This window comes from Artibeus jamaicensis, unplaced genomic scaffold (assembly GCF_021234435.1).
Source record: "Artibeus jamaicensis isolate MK-2021 breed Jamaican fruit bat unplaced genomic scaffold, CSHL_Jam_final scaffold_660, whole genome shotgun sequence".
Classification (NCBI taxonomy): domain Eukaryota; kingdom Metazoa; phylum Chordata; class Mammalia; order Chiroptera; family Phyllostomidae; genus Artibeus; species Artibeus jamaicensis.
The window spans coordinates 2,321,508-2,342,250 of NW_026522052.1; the positions used below are offsets into that span (position 1 = coordinate 2,321,508).

The following is a 20,743-nucleotide window of genomic DNA, read 5'->3' on the forward strand; positions in this document are numbered from 1 at the left end:
AGAACGCTGCGGAGAGTGCGTCATCGCGGGGTGGGGTGGGGCGGGGCGGGGCAAGGCCCTTGGACAGAGCCGGGGTCGTCATTGGGGCTTGTGGAAGCAGCCGCGCGCCCATTGGCCGAGCAAGGCTTGATGGGCGGCCGGCAGGGCGGACCCCTTCTGGAAGGTTCTGAGGCAGGGTATAAGAGACAGGGTGGCAGGCGGAAACCGGTCTCATTGAACACGGTGGAGCTGTCCTGGTCTGAGTGTTTGCGGGCCTACGCGTACTAAGGTAAGGCCGCTGTCCTCGCAGCCTTTGGTAGCTTGTCAGACCGTCCGAGGATCGTGCGCCCCTGGCGCGGCCGGCAGGGGCCGAGTGCTCGGTGGGCCGAGTGCGGTGAGCTCTCCACTTCGCTGGGATCTTTGTTCCAGGCGGAGGCAGCGCCGCAGCCCTGCGTGGGGCCGCGGCCATGCAGTGCCGCTGCTGTGGCCGCGCTCCCCGGGGGATGGGGCAGGGGGCCCGATCCACTTTCCGGGCGCAGGAAGTGGAGCGCCCGGCGGATGCCGGCTCCTGGGAGAGGCCGGTCCTGCCGAGGCAGCCTTCGTTGGCCTGCGCCCAAGGCGGGGGAGGGGACCTCTGACAGCCGTAGAGCGTGGGCGGTGCTAGCTCCCGGTGCCCCCGGGCTATGCGGAAATGTCCGGGGAGAAGTGAGGTGCGGCCAGGAGCTGGAGGCCACGTGGTCGTCAGTGTCGCAGACCCTCCCGGCAGGTTCTTCCTTTAAGCCAGAGGCGGGCTCTGCTGCGTCTGGCGGCGCCGACACCTGGACTGCAGACAAGCGTTGTTTGCTCTGATTGTCCCGCGTGGTTACTCCCCGCAAGGGCCGTTAGTAAGGGGTTACCTTAACTGGTAGTTCCTGATAGTTTGACTTGACATTTAACAAAGGAAATGCTTCTAAATGGTTCAACATTTTCCTCCCCAGCAACCATGTCTAAGGGACCTGCAGTTGGCATTGATCTTGGCACCACCTACTCTTGTGTGGGTGTGTTCCAGCACGGAAAAGTGGAAATAATTGCCAACGATCAGGGAAACCGAACCACTCCAAGTTATGTCGCCTTTACCGATACCGAACGATTGATTGGTGATGCTGCAAAGAATCAGGTCGCAATGAATCCCACCAACACAGTGTTTGGTAAGCCCCTAATTTAAGGAGGAAAAACCCCGAAATAAGCCATGTTAGGAAGCAAGTAATTTGAGAAACAAGTTTCCCAGATAGGGGAAGGGAGAAAGAGGGAGGAGAGAACCGTTTCTCTCATGCCCCCAACTGGGGGCCTGGCCTGCAACCCAGGCACGTGCCCTGGCTGGGAACCCCACCTGTGACCTTTACAGCTCATTGGGGGGGGGACTCAGTCCACTGAGCCACACCAGCCCTGTAAGAGAAACTGAAGAATGAATAATTCAGCAGCTGGGAAAGTCCCGGTAATTGGGAAAATCATTTAAGTCTTAAGGGAACTGGACTTGGCACCATAATCCTTTGATGACTGCTTAGGCTAAAAATGCTACTGATGTTAGGATATCAGGAAAACCTGAATAAAGTGCTGGCTGTTCGGAAGTTGAGATCATTTACTGTGCACTTGGGTGGATAAGGCATTTTTGCATTTGAATAATGGAGAGATAGAGTATTTGGAAAGGTATAAGAAAACTAAAGATTGGGTTGTATTTGATGATTTGCAGATGCCAAACGATTGATTGGACGTAGATTCGATGATGCGGTTGTCCAATCTGATATGAAACATTGGCCTTTCATGGTTGTGAATGATGCCGGCAGGCCCAAGGTCCAAGTAGAATACAAGGGAGAGACAAAAAGCTTCTATCCAGAAGAGGTGTCATCTATGGTTTTGACAAAGATGAAGGAAATCGCGGAAGCCTACCTTGGGAAGGTGAGTAGTGCCGTGTTACAGATAGCTGGAGACATGAAAACACTAGATGCCAGGTTCCCTGGTGAGTGGATAACTTGGGTTTTGACCAAGAACATAGTAGTTGTTACAAGAAACTGGTCCATTTATTTCATTGGAATGTTTTCCGTAGCTTCCTGTGTTTCAAGTGTAATTTCCAGTAGTGATGAGCATGGGATTGTTGTGTTTATGAAGTGACTGGTGGTTTGGCTTCATTTTTGTGTCTCTTTTTCTAGACTGTCACCAATGCTGTCGTCACAGTACCTGCTTATTTCAATGATTCTCAGCGTCAGGCTACCAAAGATGCTGGAACTATTGCTGGTCTCAATGTACTTAGAATCATCAATGAGCCCACTGCTGCCGCTATTGCTTATGGCTTAGACAAGAAGGTATGTACCATTGTCATGGATATCCAGAGGGTTTTTAAGATTGTATATTTTTAGTGACAGGGAGGGAGAAAGAAAGGGTGAGTGAGAAACCAGTGCTCGAGAGATATATCCACCTATTGGTTTCTTTTCACACTCCCCTAACTGGGTACCTGGCACACAACCCAGACACGTGCACTGGGAGTTGAACTGGTGACCTTTTGGTTTACAGGTCAGTGCTCAGTCCACACTGAGCCACACCAGCCAGGGCTGAATTAAGCCAAGCCTCAATAAAAAAAGGTTGAGCCATCAAAAATGTAGATAACAACTAATACATCTTTATTCTAATGGCAGGTTGGAGCTGAAAGAAATGTGCTGATCTTTGACTTGGGAGGTGGCACTTTTGATGTGTCAATTCTCACAATTGAAGATGGAATCTTTGAGGTCAAATCTACAGCTGGTGACACACACTTGGGTGGAGAAGACTTTGACAACCGAATGGTCAACCATTTCATTGCAGAGTTCAAGCGCAAGCACAAGAAGGACATCAGTGAGAATAAGAGAGCTGTTCGTCGCCTTCGTACTGCTTGTGAACGAGCTAAGCGCACTCTCTCTTCCAGCACCCAGGCCAGTATTGAGATTGATTCACTTTATGAAGGAATCGACTTCTATACCTCAATCACCCGAGCCCGATTTGAAGAATTGAATGCTGACCTTTTCCGTGGCACCCTGGACCCTGTAGAGAAAGCTCTCCGGGATGCCAAGCTCGACAAGTCCCAGATCCATGATATTGTCCTGGTGGGGGGCTCAACCCGTATCCCCAAGATTCAGAAACTTCTGCAGGATTTCTTCAATGGGAAGGAGCTGAACAAGAGCATCAACCCTGATGAGGCTGTTGCTTATGGTGCAGGTAATTCTATTCTTTTAATTGAGCAGTTCTAAGAGGCAGCCTCTTAGTTGAGGCTCAAAGTGACTCGCTGTGATGAGTATTTATCAAACATTCGTAGTTTCCACTATAAGCTTAGCTAATGATAGCCTGACTTCCTTGGATGTCTGAGCGATCAAGATTTGTTCGTGAAAAAATGAGTTGTGCTGTGCTTTTTTAAACTTTTTTTTTTTTTTTAATCTAGCTGTCCAGGCAGCCATCCTCTCCGGAGACAAATCGGAAAATGTTCAAGACTTGCTGCTGCTGGACGTCACTCCTCTTTCCCTCGGCATTGAGACTGCAGGCGGGGTCATGACGGTCCTCATCAAGCGCAACACCACCATTCCCACCAAGCAGACGCAGACCTTCACCACCTACTCCGACAACCAGCCTGGGGTGCTCATTCAGGTATGTGTCTCTGTTAGCTTGGTTGGCTTTGACACACTGAGGTCCTGGAAACCTGGGGAAGACTTGGCTCACTGTGATGATGGATCCAGAACCATTCGTAGTTTCCACCAGAAGTCTCATGTTGGCCAGTTCCTTCCTTGGATGTCTGAGTGATGATCAGTCTTCCCCAATAGAGCTTATACTTAGTAGTACAAGAACTTGGTGACTTTTTAGTAATTTTTATTTTTAAATTTTTTTAAGACTTCACTTTGGTCTTTTTAGAGAGAGGGAGGAAGAAGAAACATTGATGAGTTTTACTATTTTACTACATGCCCTGACTAGGAATCAAACTGGCAGCCTTTCATTTTGCATAATGACACAGTTGAGCCACACTGGTCAAGGCAGTAATTTCTGTTTTCTACCAAGGTTTATGAAGGTGAGCGCGCCATGACCAAGGATAACAACCTGCTCGGCAAGTTTGAACTCACAGGCATCCCTCCTGCACCTCGTGGTGTTCCTCAGATTGAAGTCACTTTCGACATTGATGCCAACGGCATCCTGAATGTGTCTGCTGTGGATAAGAGTACGGGAAAAGAGAACAAGATCACCATCACTAACGACAAAGGTGAGTTGAAGCACAGGTGTGTGCATGTTGTCTGGTCTTGTGCCATGCTTTCAGTCCCAGTGGTTGCATGTTCCAGATGTTCCTGCTGTTGTAGGTTTCTGGTATTAACAAGACACACCTAAATAACTCCACAGGTCGTCTGAGCAAGGAAGACATTGAGCGCATGGTCCAGGAGGCTGAGAAGTACAAAGCTGAAGACGAGAAACAGCGGGACAAGGTGTCTTCCAAGAACTCACTTGAATCCTATGCATTCAACATGAAAGCAACTGTTGAAGATGAAAAACTTCAAGGCAAGATCAATGATGAGGACAAACAGAAGATCCTTGACAAGTGCAATGAAATCATCAACTGGCTTGATAAGAATCAGGTTTGTAATCACTTAAACTATTGAGTTGGGTGGGTGTGTAGGGCTTCAGTAAATATCTAGGTGCTTTTCTGTAAATGTATCGATTGGGTCACAAGGATGAACGGTCCAAACATTCGCGGTTTCCACCAGAATTCAGCCATGTTGGTAACTACCTTCCTTGGATGTCTGAGTGACCCAAAGAATTCATACATAGGTTTTTCATTACTGTGGCGGTAGTAGGTTTCTCTGTCTGGTGTCTGACCAGACAGCATCATGCGTGGAGCCTCCTCTCCTTGAAGTTTGGCGGTAAAGTGCTGTTGTGTTCTTTCCTCAGACTGCAGAAAAGGAAGAATTTGAACATCAGCAGAAAGAGCTGGAAAAGGTCTGCAACCCAATCATCACCAAGCTGTACCAGAGTGCAGGAGGCATGCCAGGAGGGATGCCCGGGGGCTTCCCTGGGGGCGGAGCCCCTCCGTCCGGGGGGGCCTCCTCTGGGCCCACCATTGAAGAGGTTGATTAAGCCAACCTCTTGCATAGATTTAGCATTGTTCCACAGAAAATATTGAAGGACCCAAATTTGTAGCAAATTCCATGGCAGTTTTAAAAGTTGAGCTGCTGTATAATAAAACAGCATTCTTGATACTTGAACATGGACTATGTGCACAGGGAAATAATGCACTTTATAAGCACTGTATTGTAAAGTGGAAAATGCGATGTCTTAAATAAACTATTTAAATTGGCACCATAAAATTGTCTGGCTCCGTGTTTTGCAGGGTGGCATTTGGTCTGGGGTGGATGAGTGCCACTGGCCTTATCATTTGGGGTGTGAAATGCACAGATTGCTCAACATAAGCAAATGCCCAAGGAAGGTTTTAAATAAAAGGAAGTGGGAGAACTTGCAGTTCCAGGCTTTTCTGTGCTCAAATTACTACATGGCACCACTAGACCTGACACAGTTTTAAGCTGCAGACAGTCAATGCTCTCGAGGGTTGGGTAAGTTCCTGGGAAGGAAGTGTTAGGAGGAGGGTGGAGATCCATGGGTTGGGTGTGGTCCTGCAGGCCGAGAGGCTGCACTGCAGAAGGCTGTCCATCTATTGCCCTCTAAAAAAAGACTTAAAAAGGGTGATTCCCAAATGTTAAATGTTAAAACTGAGTCACTGGACAAAAGCCTCAGTTTTTTTCAAGTTTAATGGAGTAATGGTTAATAAGAATGGGATACAGGTGTGCAAGTTGAAGTAACTAGTGTGTTCAACACAAGTAATGGGAAGTTGTGAGGACAGCCAGTGTGAATGAAGGAACAGCCTTTCAGAACCCAAGGCCCTGCCTGGCGTGCAAGGATCCCTCCCATCACAAACTTCCCAGCAGGTTCTTTCATTACTGTTTACTCCCAGCGGCTAAGCGGTAACTTAGGTGGGCTGTCAGTCGACCTGGTGAGGGTCTTCTGCTCACCTGTGAATAAAACCACCTTGGAAAGGTGTGGAGCAGCAAATTGGGATGTGAGTTAAATCACAGCCAACCTAACCCTTAAAATTCTCTAAGAGACAAGCCGATGGACAGTTCTGTTTACCAAGTCTGTCCAGCCACGACCCCTTTAGGTAAGCCTGCTGAGGAGCAAAGAGCTGAATGGCTCTCGGCCAGCAAAGAGTCCGGGGTTTTGTGTGGCACTGCCCACCTGGGCCTCCAGTTTCCTCAAACCTGAATAAGGCAGTTGCTAAGCCTGTTCAGGGCCTGGTGGTGCAGGCTTGCCACCTGGTGGCAGGTTCAGACTATCCGTGAGCACGGGTATGGGGAGGGGTCTTAGGCCACAATCTAGGCTCAGAGTAACCCGACCTAACCTCTGCTTGAGCCCTCCTTCCTCTGCCTTTGTGGTAATTGAGTGAAACCCAGATAGCATTTCATAGGCTACTGTGATAGGATTTCAGAAGTTCCAGTAACCACAATTCTCAAATTCTCAGCATTAATCTAGCTCAGTGAGCATAACCAGGTGGTTGCTGTTCATGAAACAGCTGCAGTTAATTTTCCTTTATTATATCTTTAAATTTAATCAGTGAAATTGGAGACAGAAAAATGGCGATGTTTCCTTTATATGGGTGAAAGAAACAACACGTCGCTGGACCTGTGTGATGGAAAACTGGGGGGCCCTCTTCCCGGGAGCACACTGCTGTCCGGGCTAACCTAACTGGGACTGTCTCTAAGGCCCCCTTCACTGCCTCTACTCCAAGCCCTTGTCTTACTGACCTCAGCTTTAATAAAGTTACTGTGTAAAGAAAAGAAAACAAGAATTCGGGCTTGGGAGGAAAGGTAATCTAAGAGTGTTTACAGATGAGGACCCTGAAGTTCAGAGGAGGTAAGTAACCAAATAACATGGGGGGTGGGGGGGGGATCCAGGCATTCAAAGTCTGGTAAACTTGACTCTGACCTGTATTTTTGTCCCTACATAGTATAGTGAATTACAAAGCATCAGATCGTACCCAAACAGCACTTTTCTGCAAACTGGTGTTTTTGTGCCTGGGATTCACGCTTATTGGAAAAATGAAATTTAAGTCAAGTAAAACACACAATTTATGTACCTAGTTAGGTCCCAGTATTCATCCAGTTGCAGTTGGCTTTCACACTGTTCCTTCCCAGTACTTTGAAGGTTTGCAGTTGCAGAACCCTCAAAGTACCAGGAAGTCTAAGCCATCTGGGGATTTGAGGATCCCAGTGATTCAAATCAACTTTTGTCTTTTACCTTTTACTTTGTTTTTAATTAGGCTTCTGCTGTGGGCTGAGTCCTGGCTGGGGGAATAGATAAAAAGCTAGTGAAGGTTTGTTCCAGCCTTATAAATATGTACAGGGTAGCAGGAGAGACTGACATACACAAGATGAATTGAGGACAATTACAAAGTGACATTAGAATGTACAAAACAGCATAATCCTTGTGGGAAAACCTCGGAAAGAGCATTATATGTTATTTATTGGAGAAAGGTATCCAACCCGAAGCCCAGGATAGCAACGAATACTGCTCAACAGAAAATTGTAAATTTACTTAAAACCTTTTTTTGGTTTGCTCATCAGTTTTCGTTAGCGTTTGTGTATGTAATGTGTGACCCAAGACAACTCTTCTTCCAGTGTGTGCCAAGAGATCGGACACCCTGCTTTAGAGGAAGATGCAGAGGAGGCAGCCACAGGAACACGAGCATCTTCTACTGTTTTCCATTCAGTTTAGCATTAACGAATGACGTCTGCTTCTCGGATTTGATTCCCCTAACAAGCTTATCAGGGGAGAATGGCCGGATCATCTAGCCGTGCCTGCCTAAACCTATGTAGGGAGGCAAGAGCATTCTGCTTCTATGTGGATTCTTGTGAGAAGGCTGTGGTTGTCAGAGGCGGTGCCGTGGCCCAGAGCAGGCGTGTCGAACTCATTTTCACCGGGGCCACACCAGCCTCAGGTTGCCTGCAAAAGGGCCAAACGTAATTTCAGCTCCTTAGTGGTTAAGGAGTAGTTACATTTTTACAGTCCTAAAATTATTTCGGCCCTTTGAGGGCAACCTTGAGGCTCAAGTGGTCCCAGTGAAAACGAGTTTGACACCCCTGGCCCAGATTGCTGGCTCTGAGATTTGCACGGGGCAAATCTCAGTACTGGGTTGGGAGGAGGGAGCAAAAACTGCACTGTCCATCAACCTCCGTGTCCGGCTTTGTTTGTGCAGACAAACAAAAGAGAATTACATGCTGGGTTTAGCTGGACTTATTTAGCAAAAGCATGATTGTCTTTTAAAATACATTTTTAGTGCCATAGCTTGTTTAACTCAATGGTAATTGTTACAATTTAAAATTGCTAAGGGACTGATTTTGCCTTTAAAGCCACAGTAATACAATTACTCCCAACAATATTACTGTGATATTTACGTACTTAAAGTGTGATATAAAGAAATAAAGTGGGCCCTGGCTGGTGTAGCTCAGTGGATTGAGCATGGGCTGCAAACCAAGTAGTCGCCAGTTCGATTCCCAGTCAGGGCACATGCCTGGGTTGAGGGCCAGATCCCCAGTGGGGGCCATGTGAGAGGCAACCACACATTGATGTTTCTCTCCCTCTCTTTCTCCCTCCCTTTCTTCTCTCTAAAAATAAATAAAATAAAATCTTAAAAAAGAAAGAAAATGATAATGCTCTCAAACAATTCCTCCCTCAAAGTATATTTACTGAGTACCTGCAATGTTCCAGGACCTGTGCTTTCATAGGAAAAAAATAACTTTTGGATTTTGTTAAAGTAGAAAGGAGTGACTGGTGGGGCCATAAATAGGAGAGGCTGGGGAATTTTCATTTCTTTGAAGTCTGTATATGGATGTAAGGACATCTTTGTCCACCAGATGGCAGCAGCTACTTGTAAAACAAGTACGGGGCAGAGAAGGCGAGTTGCTAGACCAATTTTTACTAAGATTTGTGGGCTTTGTTTTTCAATTGAATTTGTGGGGAAGACATTGATTAATAAAATGATATGAATTTCAAGTATACAATTTTATAATACATCAAGTCTATACAGGTAGGGGAAAAGTAGGTTTGTCCATATAGAAAATAATACAGTAATTAATAATACAAAAATAAGCTGTGTTTATGTACTCACAACTGTAAACCTACTTTTGCCCCACACTGTATTGTACTGTGAGTCCCCCACATAAACTGAAGTTTCCTTCTGTCACCATTTATCCTCCCTGTACCCTCTCCTACCCGTCCCCCATCCCCAGGGTCTGTGCTCTTTGTTTGTTCAAAAGTTGCCGAAGTGGAAGCAGAGTGGACACAAAGGGGGGTCAGCCCCGCACACTCACATCTGTGTTGCAGGCCGCGCCCTGAGGGGTTCAGTAAGTGCCGTGCTTGGGGACATGGCTGTCATCCCCACACCCATTCTGTGTGGGGGTGCAGGGGGATGGGCAGAGCTTTGTAACATGGAGGGGAAAAGCATAAGCCTCCGTGGGAACGGGAGACAGCCTTTCCTGACCTACTTTACTAGTTTAAGCCCCTACGTGATTTTTCTCGCCATCCCTGAACTTCCACTTCTCATCGCACTTGTGTAAGGTGCTCGTGTTCCCCACCAACTCCAACCCAAGAACAAGAATACTCACAAACTCCTATATTCCCAGTGCTTGGTACATTATAAGCACACAGTTGTAATCAAATGAATAAAAAAGAGATGTGTTTATTCGTTTGTTGGGTTGGGAGCAGGCACCCAAGAGGTGAGGGGCAGAATGTGTTGTTCTTTCTGGGCTTTCTAACAGTTCGGGTACGGCCATGGCTCTTGGGGTGGTGGCCAGCCGGCTGGCAGGCTCTGGCTTTCCGCAGGTCTCTGCTAGAGTTTCTCTGTGCAGAGTGGGGAGCCAGTGGTAAGAGTTGCCTGAGATGAGGGGCAAATGGACCAAACTTGGAGCAGCACCAGGCACATGAAAGCTGGCAAAAACAGCTGCCAAAGTCTTTGAGCTGAAGGACCACCTGAGGCCTTCAGATTGCCCCTGAGACTTGGACAGTATGTGGAGTGAGGAGGCAGTGGAAACAGTGCAGCCAGTCTTTGCTACCCCAGAGGACACCCAGGCAGGGCCTGGAGGAATGGGGTCTGTACTCAGCAGCTGGCCTGCGGTTCACAACAGTCAGAGCATGCAAGCCCCAGAGCCTTGTGGAAAGGCTGCAAAACTTCTTGACCTTGGACTAGGTGAGGGTTTCTTAGATATGACACCAAAGGCACAAGCAACAACAGAAAAAATAGATATATTGGACTTTGTTAAAATATAAAGTTTGTGCTTCAAAGGACACCATCAAGAAAGTAAAGAAACACAACCCATATAACTGAAGAAACTATTTGCAAGTCATATATCTAATCAAAGACTGGTATAGAGAATATGTAAAAAAAACAATTTGATAATAAAAAAAAGACAAACCAATTTTTAAAACGGACAAAACCTCTGAATAGATATTTCTCCAAAGAAGATATACAAGTAGCTAATGAGCACATGAAAAGAAGCTCAACATCATTAGCCATCAGTGAAATGCAACTCAAAATCACAACAAGATAAAGCCTCACACCCTTTAGGACGACTATAATCAGAAAGACAAGATCAACTTGGCAAGGACGTGGAGAAACCGGAACCCTCATACACTGACCTGTGAAGGTACAATGGCACAGCCCCTTGGCTGGTGTGGCTCAGTGGGTTGGAGCATCGTCCCATAAACCAGAGTGTCATGGGCTCGATTCCCGCTCAGGACACAGGCCTACGTTGCAGGTTCAGCCCTTGACTGTGGGGTGCACGAGAGGCAACTGATTGATGCTTCCTCCCACTCTCTTCCCCCTGTTCCTTCTCTCTAAGTTAAGTGAGCACGTCCTCAGGCGAGGGTAAAAAAAATGGTACAGCCACTTTGGAAAAAAGTCTGGCAATGCCACAAAAAGTTCAACGTAGAATGAATATTTGACTCAGACATCCCACTCCATGACGTACCAGGGGAAATGGAAATAGACATCCGCACAGACACCTGTACACAAATGTTCCAAGCAGCATAATTACAGCAGCCAAACAGTGTCGACAGCCCAAATGTCCACCAGCTAACGACGGATAGATAATGTTGTAAAGTCATCAAGACAAATGAAGTACTGATACCTAATGCAACATGGGTGATTTTTGAGAGCTTGTTTGCAGTTTCTAGCAGGGGAGCGCCGCTACTCATACTCCTGACCGAAGACAGGTCCTCTCCTCTGGTGGGGAAGGTCGTCCTCTTTGACCGAGTGCGCGGCTTCAGGGAGGCCACACTTGGATCGGTGAGGGAGGAAGGGGACACCTGTCTCGCCAGCCAGATCAACTGAATCGGCCCTGGCCATCAGTGGGGTGACAGATGTCGCAGCCAGATCGCCCTCACATCCACGTGGGTGATTTTTGAAAACAGGACGGCCACAAAAGGCTGCTTACTGTGTGATTATGTTTACATGGACTGTCCAGAGTAGACAAGTGTTTGGAGACAAGGAGTAGATTCACTCAGTCCCCGGAGCCCCACCAGCCAGGGCTGGGGTGAGAACATTTAAGGGTCCCTGTCAGGGCCACTTTCAAGAACATAAGACGGTCTTCTTAACGATACTCACCATGCTGTGCCTCAGACCCCCAGAAGTTCTTCAATCGTCTTATAACCAGAAGGGTGTACCCATTCATCGCCCCAGCCCCCCACCTGTCTCCTCACCCCTGTGCTGTCATCGTCCATGTCATTCGTGACACTGGACTCTCAGACCAAGGAGGTACAGGTTTGACAGCCAGGGGCCGAAAACACTAGACTGGACCGATTGAAAAGACGTTGGAAATATTCGCCAGAGATCTCTTCGTTTGTATGGCGATTCAGGGTTTCCCGTATTTCTGTCGAGCAGGGACCCACTCCGCTGCCTGCTGGTGCGCCACCTCAAACGCACCATCCTTCCTGAAGCCGCGTTTCCTTGCCTGTGAAATGGGGACTGTGAGCCTCCACCACTGGGTTTGTTCTGAGGAGTGAAGAAGAGCCAGTGAGTGTGCAGCGTTTAGCTCTGCCTGACTCCGAGACCAAGTGCTCAGTGAAGGCTCTTATCAACCAGTAACTCAGTAGTAATCATGATTAACATTCCCCAAGGCTGCTGCAACCAGGTTCCAAAACTGTGGCTTCAAACAGCAGCGACGTCTTTCCTCACAGCTCTGGGCGTAGCAGTGGGAAGCCAGGGTGGCGGCAGCCCGCGGTCTCTGAAGGCACCGGGAAGGGCACCCTCCCTCGCCTCCCGGCCCGGGGCGGCCTCGGTGTTCCCCAGCTCACAGACCACCGCGGGTCACCCGGCCTTCTGCTTCTGGTGGCTTCCATGGTGTCCTCCCTCCGCGCACATCTGTGTCCGAGTCCGTGTCCCAATCTCCCCTTTGTCAGAAGGATGCCGGTCATATTGGAGCAGGGCCCACCCAAATGGCCTCATTTTTAAATTCGGTTGCCTCTGTAGAAACCCGATTTCCAAATACGGTCAAATCATTGTGAGGAAGTGGGGATTTCTACTTCACTCTATCTGTTTTTGGTGGCCGGTGGCAGGGGGTGGGGGCACAATTCAACCCAAGACGATCACATTCCCTGCTGTCACAGAAGACAAAGCCTCTCCCCAGCTTTTGCACAAAACAAAGTCAAATACCTGTTCTTTCCAGGGGCCAGCAAAAAGGCTCTTGTTAGTGACAATCTGCTTCCCCCAAGCAGGACCCACTGCAGACCCCCCACCAGCTGTGGGCAGCAGCCCCCTTCCCGGCCCTCCCAGCCGTCTTCCCTCCACATTCCCAAACAATGCCTAATTCTATTATTTCCAGTGATTTCCCCGTGGGCAGCAGTTTATTTCTGTCATCGAGTCTCTGATGAAATCTTTAGCCGTGAAATGTTTAGTCCAATCCCAGCAAATCGTGTATAGTATTAACATGTCACAGGCTGCCCGTGGCCTGCATTATGTGGTAATTTGTAGGCGAGAGAAGCGATAATATAGGACCAGGCTTCCTTTGTGAGCTCGCATTAATGCCGGAGCTGGCCATGTCGCCTGACAGCCCATCGATTGGGGCTAACAGTGCACCGAGGGGCAGAAATGGGACGAGGCGGGGAGCAGAGGATAACGGCCAGTCCCCAGGATCCCGGCAGCTTTTAATCCACCATTGCCCCCTTTTAATGCAACTTCCGAGTCGACAGCACGCACTTCCCCTGCTTGGCCTGCTGTGCTGAGCTGTGCGGCCAGTGGGAGGCCCCCACCAGAGTGGTCCAGAGTTCCCGAGTATTGATTCCCTGATGCTCTGGGGTGTGAATTGTAATTATTTCATTAAGCCCTTTAATGGGTATCAACTATGAACCTTCCCCAGCCTAGGCTGGGGTGGCAGGGCAAGGTCCGCAGCATTAATCTGTGTTCATCTCGTCGCCACCAATTGTCCAGCCCTCGACCCTTTTTTCCCTCCTATTATCGCGTCTGTAGTTTTAGTGGGAAGCAGGTCGATCTACTCTCAGAGAGGAGCTGGGAAGGGAAGTTGGCTGATTTGGAGAGGCTGGGGGGAGGCCACGGTAGAGCAGATCGCACTGTTGGCTCTTCGCACTAAGGGACTAGCTAATCACCCGGTCAGATCTGCTCTGCCCAGTTCCGGTTCGCCTCTGCAAAGAGGTGATGCCCAATACCTTGGACGAAGGAAGAGATCTTGCAGCCACTTTCTTGTGTGACTTTGAGTCCTGCTTTAGCTCAGGAATATTCCACACCCTCACTTAAGTCATTCATCAGTCTTACTGGAACACTGTGAATATGAAGGAGTGCAAAACATTGCCTTGCGCCTTTAGGTTGCCTCCACTCTAGTAAGGGGTAGATCAAGTGAACAGGTAGCAACAAGACACTAATGACTGTTGACAAGAAGCAAAGTGCAGAGTGTTATGACAACCCATGGGAGGGGCCTTGACCCTGCTCGGGGTCAAGGAGAGCTTCCTGGAGGGCATTATGCCTAAACTGAACCTGAAGAATGAGTAGGGGACAGTCACAGGGCAGAGGAAGGGCATTCTCATGCATGGGAACAGCATGTGTCAAAGGCCTGGAAGCGAAAGAGTGAAGCCAGGTGAAATTTGGGGGACCTCATCTGCTTAAGTAAGGCCAACACTCTGTCCGAGGAGGAAAAAAGTGCCTCCCCAAACCCAGCGTCTTACCTTCTCCCCACCTGCCATTGTGGTGAATCTCTCCAGGAGACTTAGGAGGCTCAAAGAGTCCTGCGTGGCATTTCCCCTCATTTTATCCGAGCCTTCCTTGTTCCCACCATGCTTTCTGTTAGGCCAACAGTGACTTTTATCTCAGGTCCTTCACTGGTTTGTTTGTGAGGTGGTTTGATGCTGCTATCATCAAGGTATGGGGTCTGATTCCTCTCCCTTGAATATGGGCCATCTCCAGGGACTGACATCTAAAGGGTAATGTGTGGACTAACACCAGGTAACTTCCACGTCTGGACTGTGAAACCCATGCTGCTTCCACCAGGCTCTGGGGGACATTCAGCTGCCCTGTAGGACAGACCCTGCGTAAGAAGTGGTCAGCTGAGACCCATCAAGTCCCAGTTCCTGAGCAAAATAATTGACTGTTTCAGGGTGATTTGTTACTCAGTAACAAATAACTGGAACAGTTATGTGCAGTTAAGTTTGTGTCAAATTCAGTTTGATTACTATTGCTTTATAGTGGGCCTTAAAACCAAGTAGTATGGGTCCCCCAACTCTGTTTTTCTTTTTAAAGTTTCTTTGGACTCTTCTAGATCTTTTGCTTTCCCATGTAAATTTTAATATTTTATTTCTTTATTTTTAGAGAGGTGGGAGGGGAAAGAAGGAGAGAAATGTTGATGTGCAGAGAAACATCAATCAGTTGCTTCTTGCGAGCCCCCAGCTGGTGACCTGGCCTGCAACCCAGACATGTGCCCTGACTGGGAATCTCAGTCCTCAGGCCAGAGCTCAGTCCACTGAGCCACACCAGCCAGGGAGTGTTCTTCCATGTAAATTTTAAATATCAACTCGATTTCTAAAAAACAAGCTTGCTTGAATTATAATTGCTATTTTAATCACAGGATAGATTAAATTGGGTAAAGTTGACATCTTAACAATTCATGAACATGGTATATATCTCTTCATTTATTTAGGTCTTTTAAAGTTTCCATCAGCAAGGTTTTGTAGTTTTTTTGAAGTATTTTTATTGATTATGCTATTTAAGTGTTCCCAATTTCCCCCTTTTTATCCCCTCTCTGCCCTGCACCCCTAACCCTCCAGCATTCCCCCCACCTTACTTCATATCCATGGGTTGTACATGTAAGTTCTTTGTTTCCTACACCATTTTTAATCTCTCCCCATTCATTTTATGCCTACTAATCATGCTGCTTTTTCCTGTACTTTTACCCCCCCCATTCCTTCCTTCCCCCTCCCCACTGAACTCCCTCTTGTGTGATGTCCATTTATCTGATTCTGTTCCTGTTTTAGATGTTTGCTTAGTTTTTGTTTTTGTTGTTTCTCTTTTCTTTTAGGTTCATTTGCTGATAGTTGTGAGTTGGTTGTCATTTTATTGTTCATATTTTTTATCTTCTTTTTCTTAGACAAGTCCCTTTAACATTTCGTATAATAATGGCTTGGTGATGATAAATTCCTTTAACTTGACTTTATCTGGGAAGCACTGTATCTGCCCTTTCATTCTAAATGATAGCTTTGCTGGATAGATTAACCTGGGTTGTAGGTTCTTGCCTTTCATGACTTTGAATACTTCTTTCCAGCCCCTTCTTACCTGCAAGGTTTCTTTTGAGAAATCAGCTGATAGCCTTCTGGGAACTCCTTTGTAGTTAACTCTCCCCTTTCCTCTTTCTGATTTTAAGATTCTCTCTTTATCTTTAATCTTGAGTAACCTAATGATGATGTGCCTTGGTGTGTTCCTCTTTGGGTCCAACTTTTTTGGGACTCTCTGGGCTTCCTGGACTTCCTGGAAGTCTATTTCCTTGGCCAGATTGGGGAAGTTTTTCTTCATTATTTGTTTGAATATGTTTTCAATTTCTTGCTCTTGTTCTTCTCCTTCTAGCATCCCTACAGTTCAGATATTGGAATGTTTCAGGTTGTCCCAGAGATTCCTAAGTCTCTCTTCACTTTTTGAATTCTTGTTTCTTCATTCTGTTCTGGTTGGATGTTTATTTCTTCCTTTTGTTCCAAATCATTGCTTTGAGTCCTGGCTTCCTTTCTGTCACTGTTGGTTCCCTGGATATTTTGCTTTATTTCATTTTGGGTATCTTTCATTTGTTTTTTTCATTTTTCAACCAAGCTCAATCAGATCTATGAGCATTTTGATTACCAGGGTTTTAAATTCTCCATCAGATAGGTTGGCTGTCTCCTCATTGCTTAGCTCTCTTTCTGAAGTTTTGTTCTGTTCTTTCATTTGGGCCATATTTCTTTCTCTCAGCACACCTGTTAAGTTCCAGGGGGTCAGGACCTTTGGTATTCACCCAGGCAGGGCAAACATCCTTGCTGCACTGTGGCACTGCCTGTAGGGGAGGGGCCAGAGAGGGAAGAGTGCAGCTCACCTACTTGTCTCTATCCCACTTTCCGAGAACTCTCATGTGATACTGGGAATTTCTCCCACCGTGGCAACTGACAAAGTCCACAGTCAACTCCGAGTCTCAGTTTTGCCTTCAGCCAGCCCTGCCTGTGTAGTCTACTGCCTTGTTTCGGGTTCTTACTGGTCTGGTTCTTCTGGTTGACTTTTTCTTTAATTTCTTGGTTGTCAGAGTTCCATGCAGTTTGATTTTCTGGCATTTCTGGTTGCTTATTTGTTTTGTAGTTTAAAATGAACAAATCTTGCATCTTTTAATAATTGATTTCAAATTACATTTTTATGCTATTGTAAATTGAACTGTTTTTAAATTTTATTTTCCAATTAATTGCTTCTACATTGTAGAAATGCAATTGAACTTAAATATTAATCATGTATTGTGTGATTTTGCTCAATTCTCCTCTTAAATCTAGTAATGATTTTGTGAGGTTCCTTCAGATTTTTTCATAAGCAATAATATTATATGTGAGTAAAGATGGTTTATTTTTTCTTTACAGTCTGTATACATTTTACCTCCTTTTCTTTTCTTATTGCTTTGGCTAGGCTAGCTGGCCAAAGTGGACATCCTTGCCTTGTTTCTGATTTCAGACGAAAAGCATTTAATATCTGACCATCACATACAATGTTAACTTTGGGTTTTTCATAAATGTCCAGAGGTTGGGTTTGGGTAGCGTGTTTCCATTCAGGATAAATTTGTTGAGTATAGCAACCTATCCATAACAAAACTACCAGCAGAGATCAGGATGGAGGAAGAGGACTAATGCAAATGAACATAGAAGCATGGTCTCACCACTTAAAAGAAATGAGCGAAACTGAAGAAGTAAAAAGTATTGCAAGATGCAGTTATCCAAGGTAGCCTGGGTAGAGCCAAGAGAGAATAAAATCCTGTGGATTTAGAATGGCTTTCTTTATCCTCTCCACCTGGAAATCTATTCACTTGTCAAGAGCCAGCTGAAATCTTTTTTCTTCAGAACTCTCCTAGGCAACGTTGGCAACTCCCTGACTCAGTGCTTCCTGTACAATTCACATCTTCAGTATAGCAATTTTCAAACATTTGGGGGGGCGTTTGGGGGCCTGGCTGTCTCCCCCATTCTTCAGTGAGCTCCTCTAAGGTTGCAACTGTGTCTTTTTCATTTTTGTGTCTGCTGTGGGCCCTCCGGGAATTGTGGAGCAGAATCAGAGCTCTGGGGTTTGGGTTCCATATTGCCCCAGCTGTGCAAACCTCCATACACTTTCCCTCTGAAAATGCTTTTATTTAAAATATAATTTTCTTCTAAGAACTGTACCAAGGTTTTACTTCCTCCTTTGAGTGAGGGATTCAGAGTTCTTCAGGGATGGAGGGGTGGATGGGTGGCTGGGTAGGTGGGGATGTCTGAACTCAGAGGAGACAGGTCTGGAGTGGGTCAGGTAATCTGCCGAATCGGACAGGCCACTTGCTGTAGGGCAGGCTGATTTGACCTCAACACAAGGACTAATTTCCTAACATTTAGAGCAATCTGTTAATTCACATGAATGCTGGGAAAGTACCTGGTGTGTTCTTGGTGTTGTTATGCTGATTGCAGAGGAGGGAAATGAACCCAATAGGCTTCCTATCCTAAGGACCCCATAGTGGAGGAATCAACAGGAGGCTCCGTTAGGTTGGAAAAGGAAAGCATGAAGAGGGAAGAATAGCTAGTTGTGAATACTTGCAGAGTGTGAATATACTCAGTATTAGCACAGAGGTCAGAACTGGCATCCATAGCTGAAGTGAAGTGGCAGGAAGCAGTTTCAGGGCTATTATGCCAGTCTCTGAGTCCCTACCTCCAAACCCATTACTTTAGACTCTGATTTTGGGGATTGGGGCTTAGTTTCTGAAAACCCCATTCCTCATTGCCAACTAGGTCTCTGTTAAGTCCCCCTGAAGGGGCATCAGAGGAGACTAGAAAACAGGAGGAAGACTAAGGGCCTTCCCTCTTGCTTGCTGTTACTTATTGCATCATCCAGCAATGGCCTTCCACCATCATGGTGGCATTTGTTTCTAGTTTCTACCTTTTATCCATCACATCCCAAACGAATACCCAGTGCCCTTTCAGAGGTTGTCAGTGCTGGGTGAAATCCCTCCTCAGAGTCTGAATCCCACCTCCAGGGGAGGGGACTCCCCTCCCGCTCCCAAGGCACCAGCAGCAGCCAAGCAGCACCCCTTCCCCAGAGAGCTGGCTTCGTCCAGCCTGATGGGCTCATCCTCCAAGGTTTTAAGCTCTCACAGCCCTTCTCCTTCGCTTCATGACCCAGCCATAAAAGGTGTGGCCATTCCAGAAGTTATTACCTCAGTCTCCCCTTTTAGCTTTGTCAGTCATCAATAACTATTTAATCACTCTCTTACAGCAAATTCTCTCCTTTGAGACCCTTAGTGTGGTTTCTGGTTTCTTTTTCCTTTTTTTTAAACCATGTTTATTTTTCACTTACAGCTGACATACAATATTCCATTGGTTTTGGGTGTACATCCCAGTAATTATATATTATATAACTTACTGATATCCTAATAAATCTTGTATTCATCTAACACCACACATAGACATTAGAATACTATTGACTACATTCCCTGTGCTGTATTTTATATCCCTATGACTATTCTGTACCAATGAATTTGTACTTCTTAATCCCTTCACCTTTTTTTTTTAACCATTCCCCCAATTCTCTTCCCACCTGGCAAACAATCAAAATATTCTCTGTATCTATGAGTCTATTTCTGTTCTGCTTGTTTGTTTTCTTTTGTTTTTTTTGGATTCAGTTGTCAATAGATATGTATTTATTGTCATTTTATTGTTCACATTTTGATTTTTTGGTCTTCTTCTTAAAGAAGACCCTTTAACGTTTTATGTAATAATGATTTGCAGTGATGAACTTCATTAGCTTTTTCTTATCTGGGAAGCTCTTTATATGCCCTTTGATTCTAAATGAAGGCCTTGCTGGGTACAATAACCTTGACTGAAGCTCCTTGCTTTTCATCACTTTGAATATTTGGTGCCAATCTCTTCTGGCTTGCAAAGTTTCTGTTGAGAAATTTGTTGACAATCTTATGCGAGCTCCTTTGTATGTAAATAACTGCTTTTCTCATGCTGCTTTTCAGATTGTCTGTTTTTAAACTTTGGCATTTTAATTATGAAATGTCTTGGTGTGGGCCTCTTTGGTTTCACCTTCTTTGAGACTCCCTGCACTTCCTGGACTTGTATGTCTATTTCCTTCACCAGGTTAGGGAAATTTCCCATCATTATTTTTTAAATAGGTTTTTAATTTCTTGCTGTTTCTCTTCTTCTAGCACCCCCATGATGCGACTGTTGGTGCACTTGAAGTTGTCTCAGAGGATCCTTACACTATTCTCAATTTTTTCGGATTCTTTTTTTTTCTTTTTGCTATTTTGATTGTTTTTTTCTTCCTTATATTCCAAATCACTGTTTCAATTTGTGGCTTTATCCACTCTAGTATTGATCCCCTGTAAAGTATTATTTTTTTTAAAAAAGATTTTATTTATTTATTTTTAAAGGGGAAGGGAAGGAGAGAAGGAGGGAAATATCAATGTATGGTTGCCTCTCATGAGTCCCCTCCTGGGAACTGGCCTGCAACCCAGGCATGTGCCCTGACTGGGAATCAAACCGCAATCGTGTGGTTCTCAGGCCCATGCTTGATCCACTGAGCTACACCAGCCAGGGCTGATACCCTGTAAAGTATTCTTGATTTCAGTTCATGTATCCTTCATTTCTAACTGGTTGTTTTTTATGGTTTTCATGTCCTTTTTAAAAAAGATTTTATTTATTTTTCAGAGAGGGAAAAGGAGGAAGAAAGAAAGGGAGAGAAACATCAATGTGTGTTTGCCTCTTGAGCACCTCATACTGAAGACTGGACCTGCAATGCAGGCATTTGCCCTGACTGGAAATCAAATTGGTGACTCTTTGATTCGCAGCCAATCCACTGAGCCACACCAGCCAGAGCTCATGTCCTTTTAAAATGCTGTTTATGTTCTTGCTAAGTTGATCAACTTTTTTTCTAAGTTCATTGAGCATCCTTTTTTTCCAGGCTTACTACATTGCCTTATTTATTTTGTGTAACACT

The 20,743-nt window shown here is 45.9% G+C and overlaps 1 protein-coding gene and 1 non-coding gene across 2 annotated transcripts; both read left to right on the forward strand.

The window, feature by feature from the left end:
- Positions 1–159: 159 nt before the first annotated feature.
- On the forward strand, positions 160–5,327 carry HSPA8 (heat shock protein family A (Hsp70) member 8). Its single transcript, XM_037138297.2, has 9 exons — positions 160–268; positions 957–1,166; positions 1,709–1,914; positions 2,166–2,318; positions 2,649–3,204; positions 3,425–3,627; positions 4,033–4,231; positions 4,366–4,598; positions 4,912–5,327. The coding sequence occupies exons 2-9, from the start codon at positions 962–964 to the stop codon at positions 5,095–5,097; spliced, it is 1,941 nt and encodes a 646-aa protein (XP_036994192.1). The 5' UTR covers positions 160–268; positions 957–961; the 3' UTR covers positions 5,098–5,327.
- LOC119044069 (small nucleolar RNA SNORD14) lies at positions 3,696–3,780 on the forward strand. The gene has a single exon (XR_005081541.1). It is a non-coding gene; the product is annotated as a small nucleolar RNA SNORD14 (small nucleolar RNA).
- Positions 5,328–20,743: the final 15,416 nt, after the last annotated feature.